This window comes from Trichechus manatus, unplaced genomic scaffold (genome assembly GCF_000243295.1).
Source record: "Trichechus manatus latirostris isolate Lorelei unplaced genomic scaffold, TriManLat1.0 scaffold00030, whole genome shotgun sequence".
Taxonomy (NCBI): domain Eukaryota; kingdom Metazoa; phylum Chordata; class Mammalia; order Sirenia; family Trichechidae; genus Trichechus; species Trichechus manatus.
The window spans coordinates 8,773,801-8,791,416 of record NW_004443966.1 but is presented as its reverse complement, the minus strand read 5'-3'; the positions used below and the strand labels follow the sequence as shown (position 1 = coordinate 8,791,416).

Sequence of the window (17,616 nt, the reverse complement as noted above, 5' to 3'; positions counted from 1 at the left end):
AGTCTGCTTCCATAAAGACTTACAGCCTAGGAAACTCTGTGGGGCAGTTCTACTCTGTCCTATGGGTCACTAGGAGTCGGAATCGACTTGACGGCAACGGTTAGTGGTTCTTTGGGGGCAGTGGTGGTTCAATGGTAGAATTCTCACCTGCCATGAGGGAGACCTGGGTTAGATTCCCAGCTAAAGCACCTCACGCTCAGCCACCACCCATCTGTCAGCGGAGGTTTGTGTGCTGCTGTGATACTAAACAGCTTTCAGAGGAGCTTGTTCTCAGACTAGGACAGACTAGGAAGAAAGGCCTGCTGATCTAATCCTAACTAACTCAACGGCATCTAACAGAAACAAGTGTTCCTTTCCCACGCCCGAGGCGCTCTGATTTCCTTGTGAGGAATTAGTACATCTTTCTCACTGTAAGGAGCCCTGGTGGCACAGTCATTAAGACCTATGGCTGCTCACCAAAAGGTCGGCAGTTCAAATCCACCAGTCGCTCCTTGGAACCCCTATGGGGAAGTTTGACTCTGTCCTATAGGGTCACTATGAGTCGCAATGGGTTTTTTTGGGTTCTCACTGTATACAGTCTTACAAAACTACCCCTGGGGTCTCACCCTTCCAGATCCTAGGCTGATATGAGGCAAGGGGACCCGGCTGCCCCCAGAGCCTAGGCTGGTGTTTGGCAAGGGGAATGGGCCCTCGGGTGCTCCCTTCCTGGACTTCGAATCCTGAGCAGAGTGAGCTGGCTTCTGTGACTTGCCCCTTCAGTCTCTCTGAGGCGCCATCTCATACACCAACTCAGACCTCAGGGCCAGTGACTCCGAGTGTGGCCACAGACCGTGCCTGGGAGCCGGGGAAAAATGCAGAGCCGCAAGCCGGCCCAGGCCAACCCTCAGAATCTGCATTTTAACATGATCCCCAGGTGATTCCTGTGCTATTAAAGTGCTAAAGCTCTGCTCCTCACCCCGCTCCCCTGCCACCCCTCTGCCCCGAGCTCCACTATGACAAGGAGCCTGGGAAAGGGGCCTGTCCTGAAAACCCACAACTTTCTCCAACTCAGGGAGGCTCAGGGTGCCCAGCCTTTCCCAGATGGGCCTGGATGCCTGAGGAGTTCTCAGCCAAATGCTTCTCAGATACTCACCTGGTGCTTGGCTGACGGCTGACTCTAAACTGAAAGTAAAACTAGGCATTGATTTCAGAAAGCAATGTCAGCATCCCCCTTCGAACAGGTCTCTCTGCAGATAAGCACTTCTGCAAAGGTTGGGGCCAATGGCGTCAGCCAAGTCGTGAGGCTACTTCCAAGGGAACGTTTCCTTACGGAGTCTCTCGGGCTGAGACGGGGTGGTGGGCGGCGGAGGCTCTATTTTAGAGAAGCGATCTGCTTTATCTTCCTTTTAGGAAGGACCAGGAGAGAAGAAAGGGCACTAACAACCCTAATACTTATGAAGAGTCCACCAGGTACCAGGCCTGGGCCATGTTTCACCTTTTAATCTTTGACCCCAATGCTAAGGAGCGGCTGTCACAGAGCAGGAAACTGAAACTCACGGAGGTCAAGTAACTTGTCCCAAGTCCCCGGTTGTTAACTGGGAAGAACCAGGGGTTGAGCCCAGGTTTTATCAATATTGCAGACTCATAAAAATACGCGAGACATAATACATAAGACACAAGTGTGGCCAGCCCTTCCCCACTGTGAGTAGTGGTGGTGGTGGTGGTGATGATGGCCCTGGGTGTGGATGTGTGAGTGTGTGCTGGGGGAAGCTGGGGTGGTCTCCTCAGCACAGTCAAGGGCATGGAGGAGAAGCCTGCAGAGGGGCCCAGCTATTCCTGGTGGTGAACCATAGCACTGGTGAGATATGGGGTCAGCTTAAGGCCCCCTTCACACCAGAGACATTAGTAACTCCAAAGAAAATATCACAAAACTATAAAATAAGTTTTTAAAGTGTTAAAAAGCAAAGATGTCACTTTGAGGACTAAGGTGCGCCTGATCCAAGCCATAGTATTTTCAATTGCCTCATATACATACAAAAGCTGGACAATGAATAAGGAAAACTGAAGAAGTATTGATGCATTTGAATCACGGTGTTGGTGAAGAATACTGAATATACCATGGACTGCCAGAAGCATAAACAAATCTGTCTTGGAAGAAGTACAGCCAGAATATTCCTTAGAAGAGAGGATGGCAAGACTTTGTCTTGCTTACTTTGGACATGTTATTAGGAGGGGTCAGTCCCTGGAGGACATCATGCTTGGTAAAGTAGAGGGTGAGTGGAAAAGAGGAAGACCTCAAGAAGATGGACTGAGCAACAATGGGCTCAAACATAGCAACGATCCTGAGGATAGTGTGGGACTGAGTAGTGTTTCGTTCTGTTGTACATGGGGTCTCCATGAGTCAGAACTGACCCAACAGCACCTAACAACAATAAAATAAGGTGTAAGACAGACTAAGGAAATGCAAATTTTTTCCAGTGATGACTTTCCCAATGCTATTATAGAGACATAAATACTAAATGAATTTTTTTCTCCTCTTTTGGGTGCCCCTGTTTTGCTGATGCACTCATACATGGCCCTGTAGGCTAAGCCAGTCCCCCATCCGCCTTTCATGGCAGCCCTTTGGAGGTACCGGCGATGGCGCCATCCACCTAGGAGGCCAGCAGGGTGCACTGTCGCCAGGGAGGCATATGGGCTGAAAACTCGTTTGAGTCACTGCACCAAGGATTTCTGGAGTGCCTGCTATCCCCATTCCTGGGCTCTGAGTCCACAATGTAATTGAAGCCCTAGCACAATAGAGTGTGAAAGGAAAGACGTTCCCTGGTGTCGTATACACCGGCCAGCTAGACCCAAAGTGTGGAGCAGATGCGTGGCTTTTGTTGCTGGTGCTGGCTGGGTCCCTGCGTCCTGCCCCACGCTCCAAAGTCTCTCCAGGCAAAAGCCACAGCTAATACAGAAGCCAAAGCTCCTGTGGACCTGCCCCAGCTGAGAGCAGCCTGCTTCCTCCTGCCAACCGCCCGAAGATACAGAGGCAGGAGCAGTGAGCCCAACGCAGGAAACCATGGAGCAGCACCTCAGATGCCAAGGATTTCACCAGAGGAAGATGATGCTGTTACTGTTGGAAGTGAACTTTCAAGTGTCCTAGGTAACCTTCCAGTGTCAGAGAATAAGATCAACAACCAGGTGAGCTAGGTTTTCAAAGTGTCATTGAGAAGTCCCCCAGGAAACCAGACCTGCAGAGCAGAGACAAACCCCCATCATCCCCTGGGGCAGACACAAGAGCTGAGTGCTCCCTTCTGAAAGCTACTAGGGGAGGTGGCTCCCTGGAGAGCTGGAGGTGGTTGGTCATTCAGGGTCTCCACCGTCCCTCCCCTTCCACCTGAGCGGAGCCGTTCTTAGCATTCACCAACGCTAGAGCCTAGTCTTGACGGGCCGTGAATCCTCGCCTGCCTGTGATTTCAGGGGGAAGATCCAACTGGGCTATCAGGCTAACTGGTCACCAGACATGAACCATCCCAATGAGTCAGCCCGAGAAATGAACATCAGAGGCTGCCGGAAAGGAGCAAAGACAGCACAGCATGGCCGCCTCATGGGTGAGTGTGGAAGAAAGGAGGGGCAGCCTTTTCTCTGAAGCCTGGGGAGGGTGGCTCTAAGGCTGGTTGCATGGATTTAAATAATAACAACCCCCCAAAAAACCCGTTGCCGTCGAGTCGATTCCGACTCATAGCGACCCTATACGACAGACTAGAACTGCCCTGCAGGGTTTCCAAGGAGCGCCTGGTGGAATTGAAACTGCCAACCTTTTGATTAGCAGCCATAGCTCTTAACCACTGCGCCACCAGGGCTCCATCTAATAACACAAGCGTGTTTAAATGACACAGTTGTCCATGGTTGAGGGGTCAGTATCAGGCACTGCACCATCTTATATAATCGTGCCCTGAACTTCATGATGCAGGCACTGCTATGATCACCCCCACTTTGCAGGTGGGGGAACAATCATGGAGAGGTTAAGTAGTTTACTCAAAGTCACACAACCTGTACGTGGCAAAAGTGGGTTCCAAATTCTGATCTTACTTCAGAACCTGGGATTTTAAGCGCTGTCCTCACTGCCTCCTCAGCAGCACAGTTTCTGGTTCCCTTATCTTGGCTCCCTTTCTCCGTTACTGTTCGTTACTGGTCCTTAAATCTCCCCAAAGCTGAGAAAGGTGTGGCTGTGTGCAGGGACTCTGAGCCCACACCCATCATTCACTTTATCAACTCAGCATCTAGACGAGGGTGCGGGAGAGGGCGGAGGGGCTGCACAGACGCATCTCAAGTTCAAGCTTGTGTGCTTTGGGGTGGGAGACTGAATGGAGGTATCATGTGGAGCTCGATTTCTTAAAGGCCTCTTCCCCAACCACAGTTGCTTTTGTTTTAAGAACCCAAAGCCTGGAGATCAGAAAAGGGTTGTCCAGTCCAGGCTGGAGCAGGAATCCCTACATAGTTAAAAAAAAAAAAAAACAAGGGTATGTTCTCATTTTTGGAGTCAGAAAATATCCAAATTGCAAAGACTCTCATCAGCCCTAGTTTTGAAAGCAAAAAGTTAGAAACTACCCAAATGATCAAAAACAGAATAACAGATTATGGAGCGTAAACCAGACTATCATAGAATGATATTACAAAGGCTGGGTTAGCAACACAGGACGGCGCTTATGCAAAACATTTTGAAGAAAAAATAAATTTTTGAATAAAAAATCTTAGACATTCGAGCAGGCAAAATGCATGGAAAATAAGTTTTTGTTTTTCTTTTTAATGGTGGTGGGATTATGGGTGACTGTCCTTTCAGATTTTTCTCTATTGTTTTCATGATATTCTGTGACAAAGAGCTCAAACGTATACCGTTACCTGTGGCTTTTACCTTACGTGTACATTTTGCTTATTTACTTTGCAACCTCGTATCCAAATATGGCAAGCAGCTTTTCATTTGAACTTGCAAATTGCTACAAACAATTTACATATTCCTTTAAATATATAACATGCATCTATTGCTGTTATATGAATTCGAATGAATTCTTCAGGGTAGAGTCTTTTTCATCCAAATTGAATGATTCCACGTTTATCAGTAATACTTTATCTTTCTCGGGTAGGAATCCAAGCTAGGAAACTCAAAGGCAGGTCCCAACCCCGAACAATTCCTATTAATACAGTTGTGAAACCTGATTCTCTCTTGCACACTGCCCCATTTTTCATGTTTTCTGGAAGGCTGGAAAATGGATTATCTGGAGACTCCCAGGGCCTCTAACCCATTAGAGAGGCTTGGACTCTGGAGGTTTCTGAAGTCTGGCAATCCAAGCAGATAAGCTTGCTGTCTTCTCTAGCTACTACAAGAAACAGCGCTCGGATTCTTCCCATAGACGAAGTGCTTTCCCAGAAAGCAAAGGCTCCTCCCAGACCTCCCTAGAGGTGGAGAGAGCTGATTTTATAGTTTTTCTAAGAGTTTATGTAATTATTGATTTATACTCTTTGTTCTAAAGACTAAGAGATATTCTTGGATAATATCAAAGCTATGATAAGGCCAAAAATTAAAGAAAAAAAAAAAAAGGTTGAATGGCATAAAACAGGGAATGGGAGGAGGGAAGGGGAGAATTTCTTACGGAAGTCTGGCAGAAGCAAGCTACAGCAATGAACAACAAACTTGGTGGCCAGAGTAAATAGAAAAAGCAAAGCAGTTATAAACGGGCAGAGCTCCCGTTTCTAAGATTTGAGATGTTAAGGGTGAGCTCTGAACTGCCTGTGGCTGGGGAGCCCGAGAAAATTGCACAGCACTCCCAAGAGCCTTTTCCACTGGCTTCAGGTGGTGAAAAATCTTCCAGGAAGGGGGCATGATGTCTGTTTTCCATGAACTCCTGTATCGTTTACTCCCGATCTGCTGTGTAATCATATCCTATTTAGTATCGTTATTTGACTTGTGTACATATATTTGGTTTCTTCCTCTCGATTTAGACTCCCGAAAGCAAGAAGTCTATTTTACACTTCTTCTGTATCGTCCTACGATCCCCAACCCGTAGCTCCTAAAATAGAACGTCAGTAATTCTTAAACAGAAATGGAATTAATTTTAATTTGCATATATTCTCTCATTAGTCGACCGAGAATATGGAAGTCCCTTCTGTGTCTGTGAGAGAGCAAGCAGAACAAGAAACAAGAGTAACAAAACACTGTCACAGGGACAGAGAACACCAGCTGGAAACAGGAGACATTCCAGATAGGCGCTTTCAAGCAGAACATTAGCAGATGAAGGGAGGCGAGCAGTTCTGCCAGGATTTGCGACTAGAAGCACTTCGTGGAGGCACATTTTCTTTCCATTGATTACATTCCTATTCCTGGGCACATGACTCTGCTTTTGTCCCTTTTTAATTTATTGGGAAGGTGCTGCAGACAGCCCCGGAGGGTTCTGGAAGGGAGTGCTTTGTGTGAACATGGCAGGGAAGCAAATCATGGGAATGGCAGTCTTCAAACTGAACAAGCCGGCAATGAATCACTTCCCGCTAGGCTCCCAAGACACAGCTATGCTGGCCATCCCACCCCGTGAAGCCAGCACCCCCAATCAAAACAAAACCCCCATTGACTGGCTGCTGGTTCACATTTCTAATATGCTGTTTGCTGGACACAATACTTGCTCCTTCGGAGAATAATGGCAGGGCTCCCTTTAGAGAATGGGATCCTTGACCACGGCATGATTCAAGTAGTTACTTGGCAATTGTTTTCCTGTGAAAAGTGGTTTTCATGGAGAAGGTGGGTTTGGGATGGGGTGGGGGTGGTGATGCAGGCTGTGCTCCGCCCATCATGGAAGGCCACAGGCTGTATCATTACAGTGCACGTACCTGGGGGTTTAACATTGGATTTATGAGCCTAAGCGACAAGAGTTCCACTGGAAGGGAAGTATTCCAAACCCTTTTTTGAATATCTTCTGAGTTGTAAACAGATAAAGACCCCCCCCCCCATCATATATTAAATGTAGCCTCCTTCCAGCCCCCAGGCAGCATCCACCAGGATGAGCTGGATCCTTGGCAGAGAGAGCAGAGAACTGTCCCTCTGCCACACACACAAAGGGCTTTTTCCCTTTCCAGTCATTAGCTTTCCTCTCAAGATTCCACAGTGGTCCTGCTGTGCGTCTCTCCCCAGTAAGGACTGAACTGCCTTCGTTTACAGCATTTATAGGCCTACGCTCTCAGCTGCTACCCAAAAGGTTGGAGGGTTGAGTCTACCCAGAGGTGCCTAGAAAAAAGGCCTGGCAATCTACTTCTGAAAAAATCATCCATTGAAAGCCCTATGGAGCACAGTTCTACTCGGACACACATGGGGTCGCCATGAGTCAGAATGGACTCAACAGCAACTCAACTCAACTCAGGCAGTATTCTGTATTCTGTCTGCTTCCACTCAGCAGCAAATCTAAATGCAGTTTGAGAATGGAGGATAGAAACTTACTTTCAAGGGCTAGTGCCTTTTGGTTAAACACGAAATTTGAATCTATTTGAAACATCCTTCACCTCCTGTGCACAGGTGATCGATGATTCCAGAATTGTCCCTCGAGCGCGTTTTGTTCCTGGGCCATCTGTCCAATCAATGAACGTATTCTGAATGTCTTATGGGCGGGGCGGTGTTGCGATGCAGTGTTCTCCAGGGGACTGGCACTGGGGGGTTTATTTCCTAAGAAAAAAGTTACTTTCAGTTTCTCTGAAGACCCTATGCTGTTGTCATGTGCTGCCAGTCGACTTTGACTCACAGTGACTCTATGTGATGAGAGCAGAACTGTCCCATAGGGTTTTCTAGGCTGTAATCTTTTACGGGGCAGATCGCCAGGTCTTTCTCCCGCTGAGAGGCTGGGTGGGTTTGAACCACCAACCTTTCTGATAGCAGCCAACCTCTTCATGTTGTGCCACCAGAGCTCCTGAAAGGCTCTGGGTTGATGAGCAGAAAAGGGGCGGGAGGAGGTGTAAGGGTGGGGCGGCATCTACATGTACCCCCTCACTTAGTTCTCAGCCCTGGGCGGAAGCGCACGCGGTACGTGCAGAGGCGAGCCCACACCTTTGAAGACAAAGACACTGCTGCTCACGTGGTAAAATCAGCCTTGTCACAGTGAGCGGTAGAGCAGGATCCAAACCAAGCCTCTCTGGCTCCCAAGGCCTCTCCCCCAGCACTGCCTTTCCTGAGCTGAAGGATCGTGAACAAGCCACGTCTTCTCTCTAGGCCTCGCTTTCCTGGATGATCACGAAGGCTCCTTCCAGCTCTGAATCGGCATTTCAGCTCAGGGCCCCAGCCTTGGCAGGCCCTGACAAGACCCTGACTCTTCGTTTTGGCCCCCACAGCCTTGGTAACAAATGCAAATAAAACTCTAACGAGCAGCAGGAACCAGCCTTACCCTCTGGACGGATGCCCATTTGTCAAAAATTTGGCAAAAGTTGCGTTCATATTAGCGAGCCCTAAACAGCTTCATGCATCGTTTGACACACAAAATTTATGACATCTGTCTCAGGAATGTAGCTCTGAAAACTCTCAATGTCCAAAAGTATATATAACGGAAGGTACACTTCTTACACTGCCTGACATTTCTCATTTCTCTCCAAACCGGCTCCAATTTGGGAAAAAATGGTTTCCTGAACACCCCAGTGTGTGTACGGATGGGAGAATTCAAGTGTTCTTCCCCCTCCTCCTGTATATGCATCTGGGAGCCTGGTGGTGCAGAGGTGAAGAGCTCGGCTGCTGACCAAAAGGTTGGCAGTTTGAATCCACCAGCTGCTGCTCCGAAGCTCTCCTCCGTCCTGTTGGGTTGTTAGGAGTCGGAACTGGCAGTGGGTTTTCGTAGATTTAAAAAAATATGTATCTACAAGCAGTGTTGACAAGTAGAAAAATTGGTTAACATAGACTCAAATATTTGCACAAGTAAAAAAGTTATTTTTTCTGGAGGGAAAAAAACGAGGTCAAAAGTACTGCTCTCTGGCAGATACATACCAGCATACACAAAAATTGTTTTGTTTATGCGAATGGTATCTCTCAGAGCAATACGGGGAATTGTTTTCTTCGATGTCAGTCTCGAAAAGTTCAGAATGTATCCACAACACGCTTTTCTCTTTCCTTAGCAACAGACTGTGGAACTCTCATCACCAATTCAAACATCTTTTGAAGATGCTTGTCTTTTTCCCCTGCACCCTTTTCTCTGTGGAGAGAGTTCTACAATGTTTTACTCTGAATACGGCAAGTTTTCCAGCTGTTCATTCTGAAATGTGGGCCTGCTAAGTTTCAGCAATGGAATTTGGAGTATGAATCCTGAATTCTTTCCCTAGACTTCACAGTTTTCCACAGGGTGACCACGTTATCCTCCAAGCTTGGTCCTTCCCCGTGGGAGCCCTAATCTCTGTCCTCTGACCTCACATGGTGGCCTGGTCACCGCGATTACCATACCCGGTCAGACTCACGTCCTCTCTTATGTTACTCCGACAGATGATAGTAATTCTTTGAATTAGCATGATGTTTCATAATTCATTAATCTTATCTGAACCCAGGCAGGAAGTTGGGGCCTAAACCACTCACTTGTGGTCATATCAGCTGCTAGGTAGTACTCGGTCTACATCTCCCGACCTCATTCTCTCCCCACTGCACCTGCTGCCCTGTTTCTACCTCCTACGTCTGCAGTCACTTTTCTTCCGTTGTGAAATGTTTGAAACAGGGCTACAGAGCCACACAGGCCTGGGTTCGAAGCCCAACTCTGGTACTTGTGAGCTGTGGAACTCTGAGTAGGTTTGCTTAGCCCACCCTAGTCTGTTTCTGAGTTGGCAAAATGAGGATCAGTGTGAGGTCTAAGGTACTTGTTATAGGTTCTGGCACATAAAGATGGTATCAGAGAATTTAATTAATAACCATCATCATCATTTGGGGCAAGGTTAGTGATGCCTTTGCTTTACAAAGAAGTATATTAATTGTCGTCTCTGGGGCGGTCTTTGGAGCCCACGTGGTAAATCCGTTGACAGCAGTTCACGTTTACTGAGTACGTCCTAGGTAGCTGGCATGGTGCTAGGTACTGTACATACCTTATTTCTCACAGTAACAATCTTATGGGCTAGGTGCTATTTTCATCCCCATTTTACAGATGAAGAAACTCAGATTTGGGAACTTTACAGGATCTTCCAAGGTTAAACCAAACCACGCATTGTCATTGAGCTGATTCTGATTCATGGCGACCCCACGTGTGTCACAGCAGAACTGCCCTACAGGGTTTTCCATGGCTGACTTTTCAGAAGTAGATCACCAGGCCTTTCTTCCAAGGTGCCTCTGAGCGGACTCAAACCTCCAACCTCTGGGTTAGCAGCCATGCGAACTGACCGTTTGCACCACCCAGGGACTTTTCCAAGGTTAGACAGCTAGTAAATGGCAGGGCTATGATGTGAAGCCAGGGGTGGCTCCAAGAGTGAAAGCTTGGTTTAGGAAAGGCTTCCACAACCCGAGTGACGCCGAGGCGTTTTCTCCCCTAGCTGAGGACCAACAGGGGTGAGCCTAAGAGTGCTGAAGATGTGGGAGATTCATTCAGAGTATTTATTTGCTTGAGCAAGGGGATAGCTTTTTACAAGTGGACTCTGGAAGACAGGCCCACAGGCTTCTGTTTCATCCGCTGAGAAGAAATATATGATCACAGGGTACAGAAGAAGAGTTACAGAGGAATTTAATACTTTTGAATGAAAACACTGGAGTTCTCATTTGTTTGTTCCCATTTGACTGTGTTGGCTTTTTGTGAGAACATCCATTTTTCTCCCCCCAGAACAAGTTAAGCCAACCACTAGTACTGTTTGTAATCTATTTTTGTTCACAGAGTTTTCAAGAGCAAGGGAAATGGCCTATGATATTTTTAGTTTCCAAGTGTGAAAAAATGAAGATGTGTTGGAATTTAGAATCCATACGAGTTAGAAAGCAGAAAAATCACAAAGACCCTTTAAAGGAAGGCTTTTAAGTAGAATCACATTGCCGGTTGGGGGGGGGGGAGGCAGCAGCAGATTTGGTGTATTAACTCACAATTTGTTGATGTGTGTGTATGCTTCTGCTAAAGACTTAGCTAAAATTTGAGGAAAAATCCCAAATCCAGTAAAACCACCGGATTGTTGTTAGGTGTTGTCCAGCCAATTTTTGACTCATAGTGGCCCCGTGTAACAGAGTAGAACAGCCCCATAGGGCTTTCTAGCTGTAATTTTTACGGAAGCGGAGCGCCAGGCCTTTCTCCCGCGGAGTCACTGGGTGGGTTCGAACCACCAACCTTTTGGTTAGCAGCTGAGAGCTTAACCTTTGTGCTACTAGGGTTCCTAAGAGACACTGTAAAAGGCATATACGTACGTGTAGATATATACCAATAACATGAAAAACGACTTTGGGAAAGGGTCTTTCCCGCATCGTTATAACTTTAAATTAACAGGCCAATGTGGTGCCACCTTTAGGGCTTCTGGGGGATAACACTTGAAACCCAGTTTTCTCCTGGACTGTGGGATGTTCTGTTTTAAGAAGCCATTCGTGGGAGAAGGGAGGTCAATCGCACAATTCAAGTTCACAAAACAAAACCATACAAATGACAGGACCACCAAATGTAGAAAATGTCCTACAATGTGCATTTTATTCCATATCATTATACACTGTTTACATATAGTTATAACTCTTGGAGAAAGGTTTTCTTTTTCTTCACCAACTGTATGTAGTGCCTTAATCTTTCACTTGAACATGGAGCACTGCAGTGGAAATCCACATGGAATGCTAGCCTACACTTGGTCACGAGCTGCACGTGTGCCAATGAGAAAGAAACGGGACTCTTAAGAGCCGCTTGGCTTATAAACCCTTGGCTTTGGTGAATTCGGGCATAAGGATCCACAGTCTCATCTCGCAGTAAAGCTCAAGGCAAAATAAATTAGTGTTGGACAGACTTCTAAATTGCACACTATTGAACAAAAGGCCATCGGGGGACCTTTTGTTTAAAGTAGCACCGATCCAGCAGCCCTGTTTCCAACGTTAACCTTCTTGCTGACCATACCGTTGGCACTTTGAGTGGAAGTCTTTCTGCTTCAGTGAGGACTCCTAGACTGACTAAGCATACCGTGTTGCTCAACTCTTTGCACAGTGTGGCAACGTCAACCCGGGAAATGGCACGTTTAAATCATGGGCGCCCTGACGTGGGCTTGCCTTCTGCTGTGTGTCGCCCCCCCCCCGACGTAGCTGGTATGGCGGATGTTTCTGTGACAGTGGTAAAGGCAGGTAAAAATGCATTGACGGGGTTTCATGGCAAGCAGGTGCTTTGAAAACAAAACGAAACAAAGAACAACAGAAACAAAAACGAAAGAATGTGGTCGCAGCTAAGGAGGTTTTCACATGTTGTTTAACTCCAGTAAAGTCTGATCCAGCATCTGATGCATACTAAGGTTTTCTTCTTTGGCATGAGCCACTTTCTCTGTGGTGGGATTAGAAAATTCCGTCATGAATAGCTGCGCTTGGACACAATGGTGGTCTATACATTTAGGCAGGCAAACGGCAATCACAACACAGGATGGTACAATGGGGCTGGGCATGCTCATAGGACATGACTCATTTCCAGACAAGGACCCAGGACGGGGGCAGATGCCTCTGACCCAAAGGAAACCACGGGCACAGCAGGCTCTCACAGAGCGGTCAGGTGCACCCTCGTGAGCAGGCGTTCTGCGAAGAAATGCAGGCGGCACTCGGTGCGGGCTCACTGCCTGGGTGCCGTGGGAACGGGGAGAGGTGGCAGGGAGATACAGCTCACAGCACCGTTATGCACACGGGGCACGTTAATGACAGCACACAGCTGAGTTACAGGCAGTTTCAGGTCCTGGGCGTTGTGCTGGAACACAGCGCCACAGAAAACAAGGGTGATGGGACGAGGGTTTCTGACCACTTTTCAAATGATTTATTTGTTGCTCATTCAAAAAAAAATTGGTTATGAACACGTTTCATGCACATTTCATTAGGACATTCTCTTAATATTCTTAGAGTGTTCTATGTATCATCAGCATGACATTTCAACCAGATTCCAACATCGTTAGACTGAACAATGCATACCTTTCAGACAACCAGGACTTCTGACATGAGCTCCAGTTTTCAAAAGCTATTTGCCCAAGCATAGGTATATTTAATCACGTTTCAGACAGTTTACCAGATATTGAGAAGATATCAATATGGAAGATGAACACACATATATACACTCCCTCAGCTGTGGCCTTCTGAACTCAAAGCAGGACTCATGGTTCTCTGGGAAACGGAATACGTTTTTTATAGTCCTCATTACGTATCAGTTCAAACAAGAGGGCCTGCTTTTGCAAAGTGAAGTGCTGAACTGATTGCTCTAAATATGTAACTGCATACATAATATATGCATTTTAGCATAAAGCTGTTTTGGGATTCGAGAGAACTTAAGTATTCCAGGGGTAAAGGGGAATATGCAGGCAAGGCCAGCCTTTTGGCCGATTCCTTTCGTTTACGTTGCTGCAGAAAGCCACTGTTTTCTGCCCTCTGAGTTGAAGGGATGGCGATCTTAGATGTCCTGCCCACGGGTGCCATTCCTAGCACTCAGCCCAAGTTCATTCACCCTTAAGCTTAGTCCTCATTCAGGGCCAGCTTTAGTTCGTTAGTTAGACGGCGGTTTTGCTCAAGTTGCTGGTAGAGCTGGTCTGCACAGGTCAGCAAGCAGGTTAGCAGAAAAGAAGAGGCAGAAGGACAGAGGTTAGCCAGAGTCGTGAGAAGGAGTCAACAGACAGAGCACAGATTCCTCAGGCCGCACAGCTGCCAGTCACTGACGAGCAGTTTACCCCTACCCCACGGCCATCTGTCCCATGTCCAGGGAGGATGAACGGTAAAAGGCCTAGTGGACTTAGGAAGGGTCGGTGTTTTCCCTCTCGGTGGGGAGGGGAAAAAAAAGGAGCAATAGGGTACGAGAAGGAGACAGTGAATGTTCTCGTACCCCACCAGAGAACCACTTTGTGGAGTGAGCCGAATGCAGTTTCTGGCCAGTCTCGGGACCTGAGGCAAGAGCTGGGGGCGAGCCTGCAGGTCCGTCCCCTTCTGACTAGGACTCAGTGGAGATCTTACTGAGAGGGTCCAACCCTCCGTTTCTGCCTACCTCTTCCCAGAGCCCCTTTTATCTCCATTCACAGGGGCAGGCTTTCCTTCAGAGAGCACCAAGAGGGGGCTACTCATGCTGAATTAAATGTCGTGAAATGCTGAAGTCACTGCAATACAGGGCTTCGAACCGGTTCATTCCAGTTCGACCCCCTGCTGAGAATGCACATTTCCATCTCAGATACACTGAATCAGAATCTACACTTCAACAAGGAACGAAGCCCTGCTTCAACAGAATCTAAGTATCAGGGAAAATTTTAAAAATGAGTCAGGAAGTGAAATGGCCATTAGTGGGTTCTACACGTGAAGCTGGCCTGCTCCTGGCAAGACTGAATTACTCATAAAAGTGATTACTGGAAAATAATGATGGCATTTCAGGTAAGTTTGGAAGCAACTGGCTTCTTTGATTTCCCTAAGAGATGCTGTGTTCGTTAAAAATGATGTCAAATCATGGGCTCTGCATCACGGCAACAGGCCCTGTTTGCAGAGGAAATTGTGTGCTTGCATTTCTGGAATGATGACATATGCAGACAGCTCTGCTTTTGATGTTTAGATTTCTGCAGAAGCCCCTATTAAGTACAGGCACACCAGCGAGGTGCAGGGCAAAATCTGGCAGATGACTACGAGATGCTGGTTTCAAAAAAATTTTTTAACAGCTAAAAAGCATAAAAGGCAGGATCTTGACTCAACCTTGAGCTGTGGTCAATCACCCTGTTAACTGAAAAAACCAAACAAAAACAAAAAGTGCCACCAACGGAGTGAGACTCGAATCTGGGATCACAGGGAAAAAAGACTTGTCAACAACAGCTGGCGTATGAAGGGCTGCCAGGCATCCTGAACCCCGTCCCGTGGTCTCAGAAAAGTCTCCCTGGTTACAGCAAACCACCTGGGAAGTGGAAAGCATGGGCCTTCTTTCGAAAGGAGGAAGTAGCAGAACTAAGCTCCTTGGCCTTCCCCCCAGTCACTGTGATACAGGTGCAAATTCTGAACGCTCATCCAGCTAGGACACACAGCGTGTGTTACCCGACTCAAGCCGCAAAGCCGTATGTATCGCCACTCAAGACCGAGTTAGACTTTACCTTTCTTCTTTTTTTTTTTAAAGGAGGATGACACTCATGTTTACTTACTAGATGGATGCGTATAAAATGGGCAAAATCTGCAACATTTGCAGGGAGACTGGTGCAATACAAACTGTATTTATTAACATGGAATCTGCTTACATGGCAAGTAAGCCAACCACAGCAAGAATCAGTCTTTATACGATACTACAATTGACACCCAAAAAATTGCAAGAACCAGGTACCAACCATGAAAAGCTGGAGGAGGCATGATTGCTTTGAAACATGTTAGGGTCCATGGTGATGACCTGCGCCCGGAAATTCTACGTAATGATCTTTAGAAGCTGGCAATCCTATTCCTGGGGAAAATGTCTAGTCCCTCGTCCCCAGGACTACTGGGAAGTTGGGCCATTCTCATTTTAACTTTCTTCCATCAATGATGGGATATGAGAGAGACGCCATCTATGTTCATTATGCTTTCTAGCCTGGAAGATCCTTTGCCTTGTCGTCTTTGCTCATCCAAATTTTCTGAATATTCAAAACTCTGCTCAAAAGTCACCTCCTCCAGAAGTTCCCGGTCAGAATTACTCTCTTCCTTGTTGGCTATACTTGAACACTGTCTCTTAGTTCAGACTGGCTTCCCTCATCTATCTTCCCACAAGATGGTCAGCTCATGGAAGGCAAAGACCATTCTGGGCTCATCTCTACCACCTTCCCACCACCTTCCACAGTGTCCTCCATATGTCACATACTTTGGGGCTGTAAAATGTAAACCCCACTACTACACTCACACACTGCTGGGAGCTACAGAGGGGCTGGCAGGCTGTCTCAGTTTGCTGGGCCATGTTTGGCCAAGATGAAATGGAAGAACTCTGAAGAAACCCTAGAGAATCTAGAGGGTCTGTATGAATTCAGCTTAAATGACAGCTGTCCCTATCACAGCCTGCTTTGGACCTGCTCTGCTTCAGTTGCCATGGAGATGATCTGCCTGGGCGGCCGAGATCAGGTGTGTTTATGCATTTGGAAGCATTATCCCCTCCTCTTCCATCCCCCAGATCTCTGGGCCCCTAGTGCTCAGACTCAGCAATGCTTTTGGTTTGGTCCAACTGAGGCTCCTGCGGCAGCTGCAGCTACAGCCTGGCCCTGTGAACTAGAAGCCTGGGCTACAGTAATTTCTTGGTAAACTCAACCTGCTAGTTTATCCTCTTGTCTGCCCACACGTTCCTGGGCTGCCCCAGGCCTGCCTTCCCAATCCATTAGTTTCCCATTTCTCCTGGTCCAGCGGACTTACAGAACATGTGAAAGTCTCAGGAAGGGTTTCCACAAAACAAGTGTGCCTCTAGAATTATCTGAACGTGTGCTCAGCAGAACTTTCTGACTTGTTTTGTCTACGGCAGGATGCAGGATTACTCAGAGAAGGGCACACTGCTACTACTCTGAATTTAAAAAAGAACAAGGCAGGGGTCACGGTCAGAAGCTGGCACCAGAGAAGCGTGGCAGTACAGGAATCCTTATCCTCTCAAGGGAGGCTCTGTCCAGATCCTAGATTTTGAAAAATCTACTACCTCGCTACTAAAATACTTTAATTCACAGCTCTTGTATGAAAAATATTTTCTCTCTGCTCTGAAGTCTTTGCAGAGTGGTTGACACTATTTTCAGAGTTTGTCCAAATTGATTTGAGTGTACTGGTACACCAGCCCTCTTGGATTAACACAAACTACACACAAAACAAATAAAGATGACCCACATTTAAAACAGGAGAAATACAGGCAGACTGTCGAGGGCAGAGAAATGTTAGGAATGAAGAAACAGGAGTCACGTTATTTTCACGTTCTAATTTTGCAATGTGTGCTTTGGAAAGAAAAGAAAACAATCACTTCATTGCTGCTTGTGAAGTGAAATAGGTTAAGCCCAAACAAAATAAGCTATTCGGAACAATTTCAACCAACTACTTTTTAGGAAAAACAGAACAATCAGAATCAACTTTAATGGCTATGCTTGAACATTTTCCACAAATGAAGAAAACGCCTAGTAAACGTTACGTCTGTACAATCCCTCCCAAAGACTACATGATGCTCTTGAGCACAGGTATCATATCCAGAAAACCTAAGATTTCACCATCACCATCAAAGTGAAGGTGGCTGAATAATGAGTATACTTTTAAAAAACTTTAACTCTTCTTTGTGCTGTAAAAGGATGCTCAGGAGTTCAACTGTCTGCATCAAAGTTCTTTCCCACTTTTCTCAGTACCTAAGTCCCTGACAACATGGGGTGGCTCTGAAGCCAGGCGTCACGAGTCTCTCATGAGTTAGTCACATTCTCTGATGCCCAAACAGGGTCATCTAACTATCAACACAGAGGGGCCCCCACACCCCAAACGAAACCTCTGGCACAGGGAAGACCCTGCTCAAGTCAGTCTTCTGAGCCCAATAAGCGAGG

At 46.8% G+C, this 17,616-nt stretch overlaps 1 protein-coding gene across 10 annotated transcripts in view; it reads right to left on the bottom strand.

Moving 5' to 3' along the window:
* Positions 1-11,583: 11,583 nt before the first annotated feature.
* The window catches only part of TPM1 (tropomyosin 1), a 29,221-nt gene continuing 23,188 nt past the window's right edge, over positions 11,584-17,616 (bottom strand). For 7 of the 10 annotated variants that reach the window (XM_004374633.1, XM_004374630.1, XM_023729695.1 and 4 more), the window contains one exon: positions 11,584-12,434. In XM_004374633.1, the coding sequence (XP_004374690.1) occupies positions 12,352-12,434 (83 nt within the window). In that variant the 3' untranslated portion in view covers positions 11,584-12,351. Of the gene's footprint in view, positions 12,435-12,842; positions 13,672-17,616 lie in introns of those variants that run through there. The other 3 variants (XM_023729694.1, XM_004374636.2, XM_004374637.2) reach the window with 3 other exon arrangements.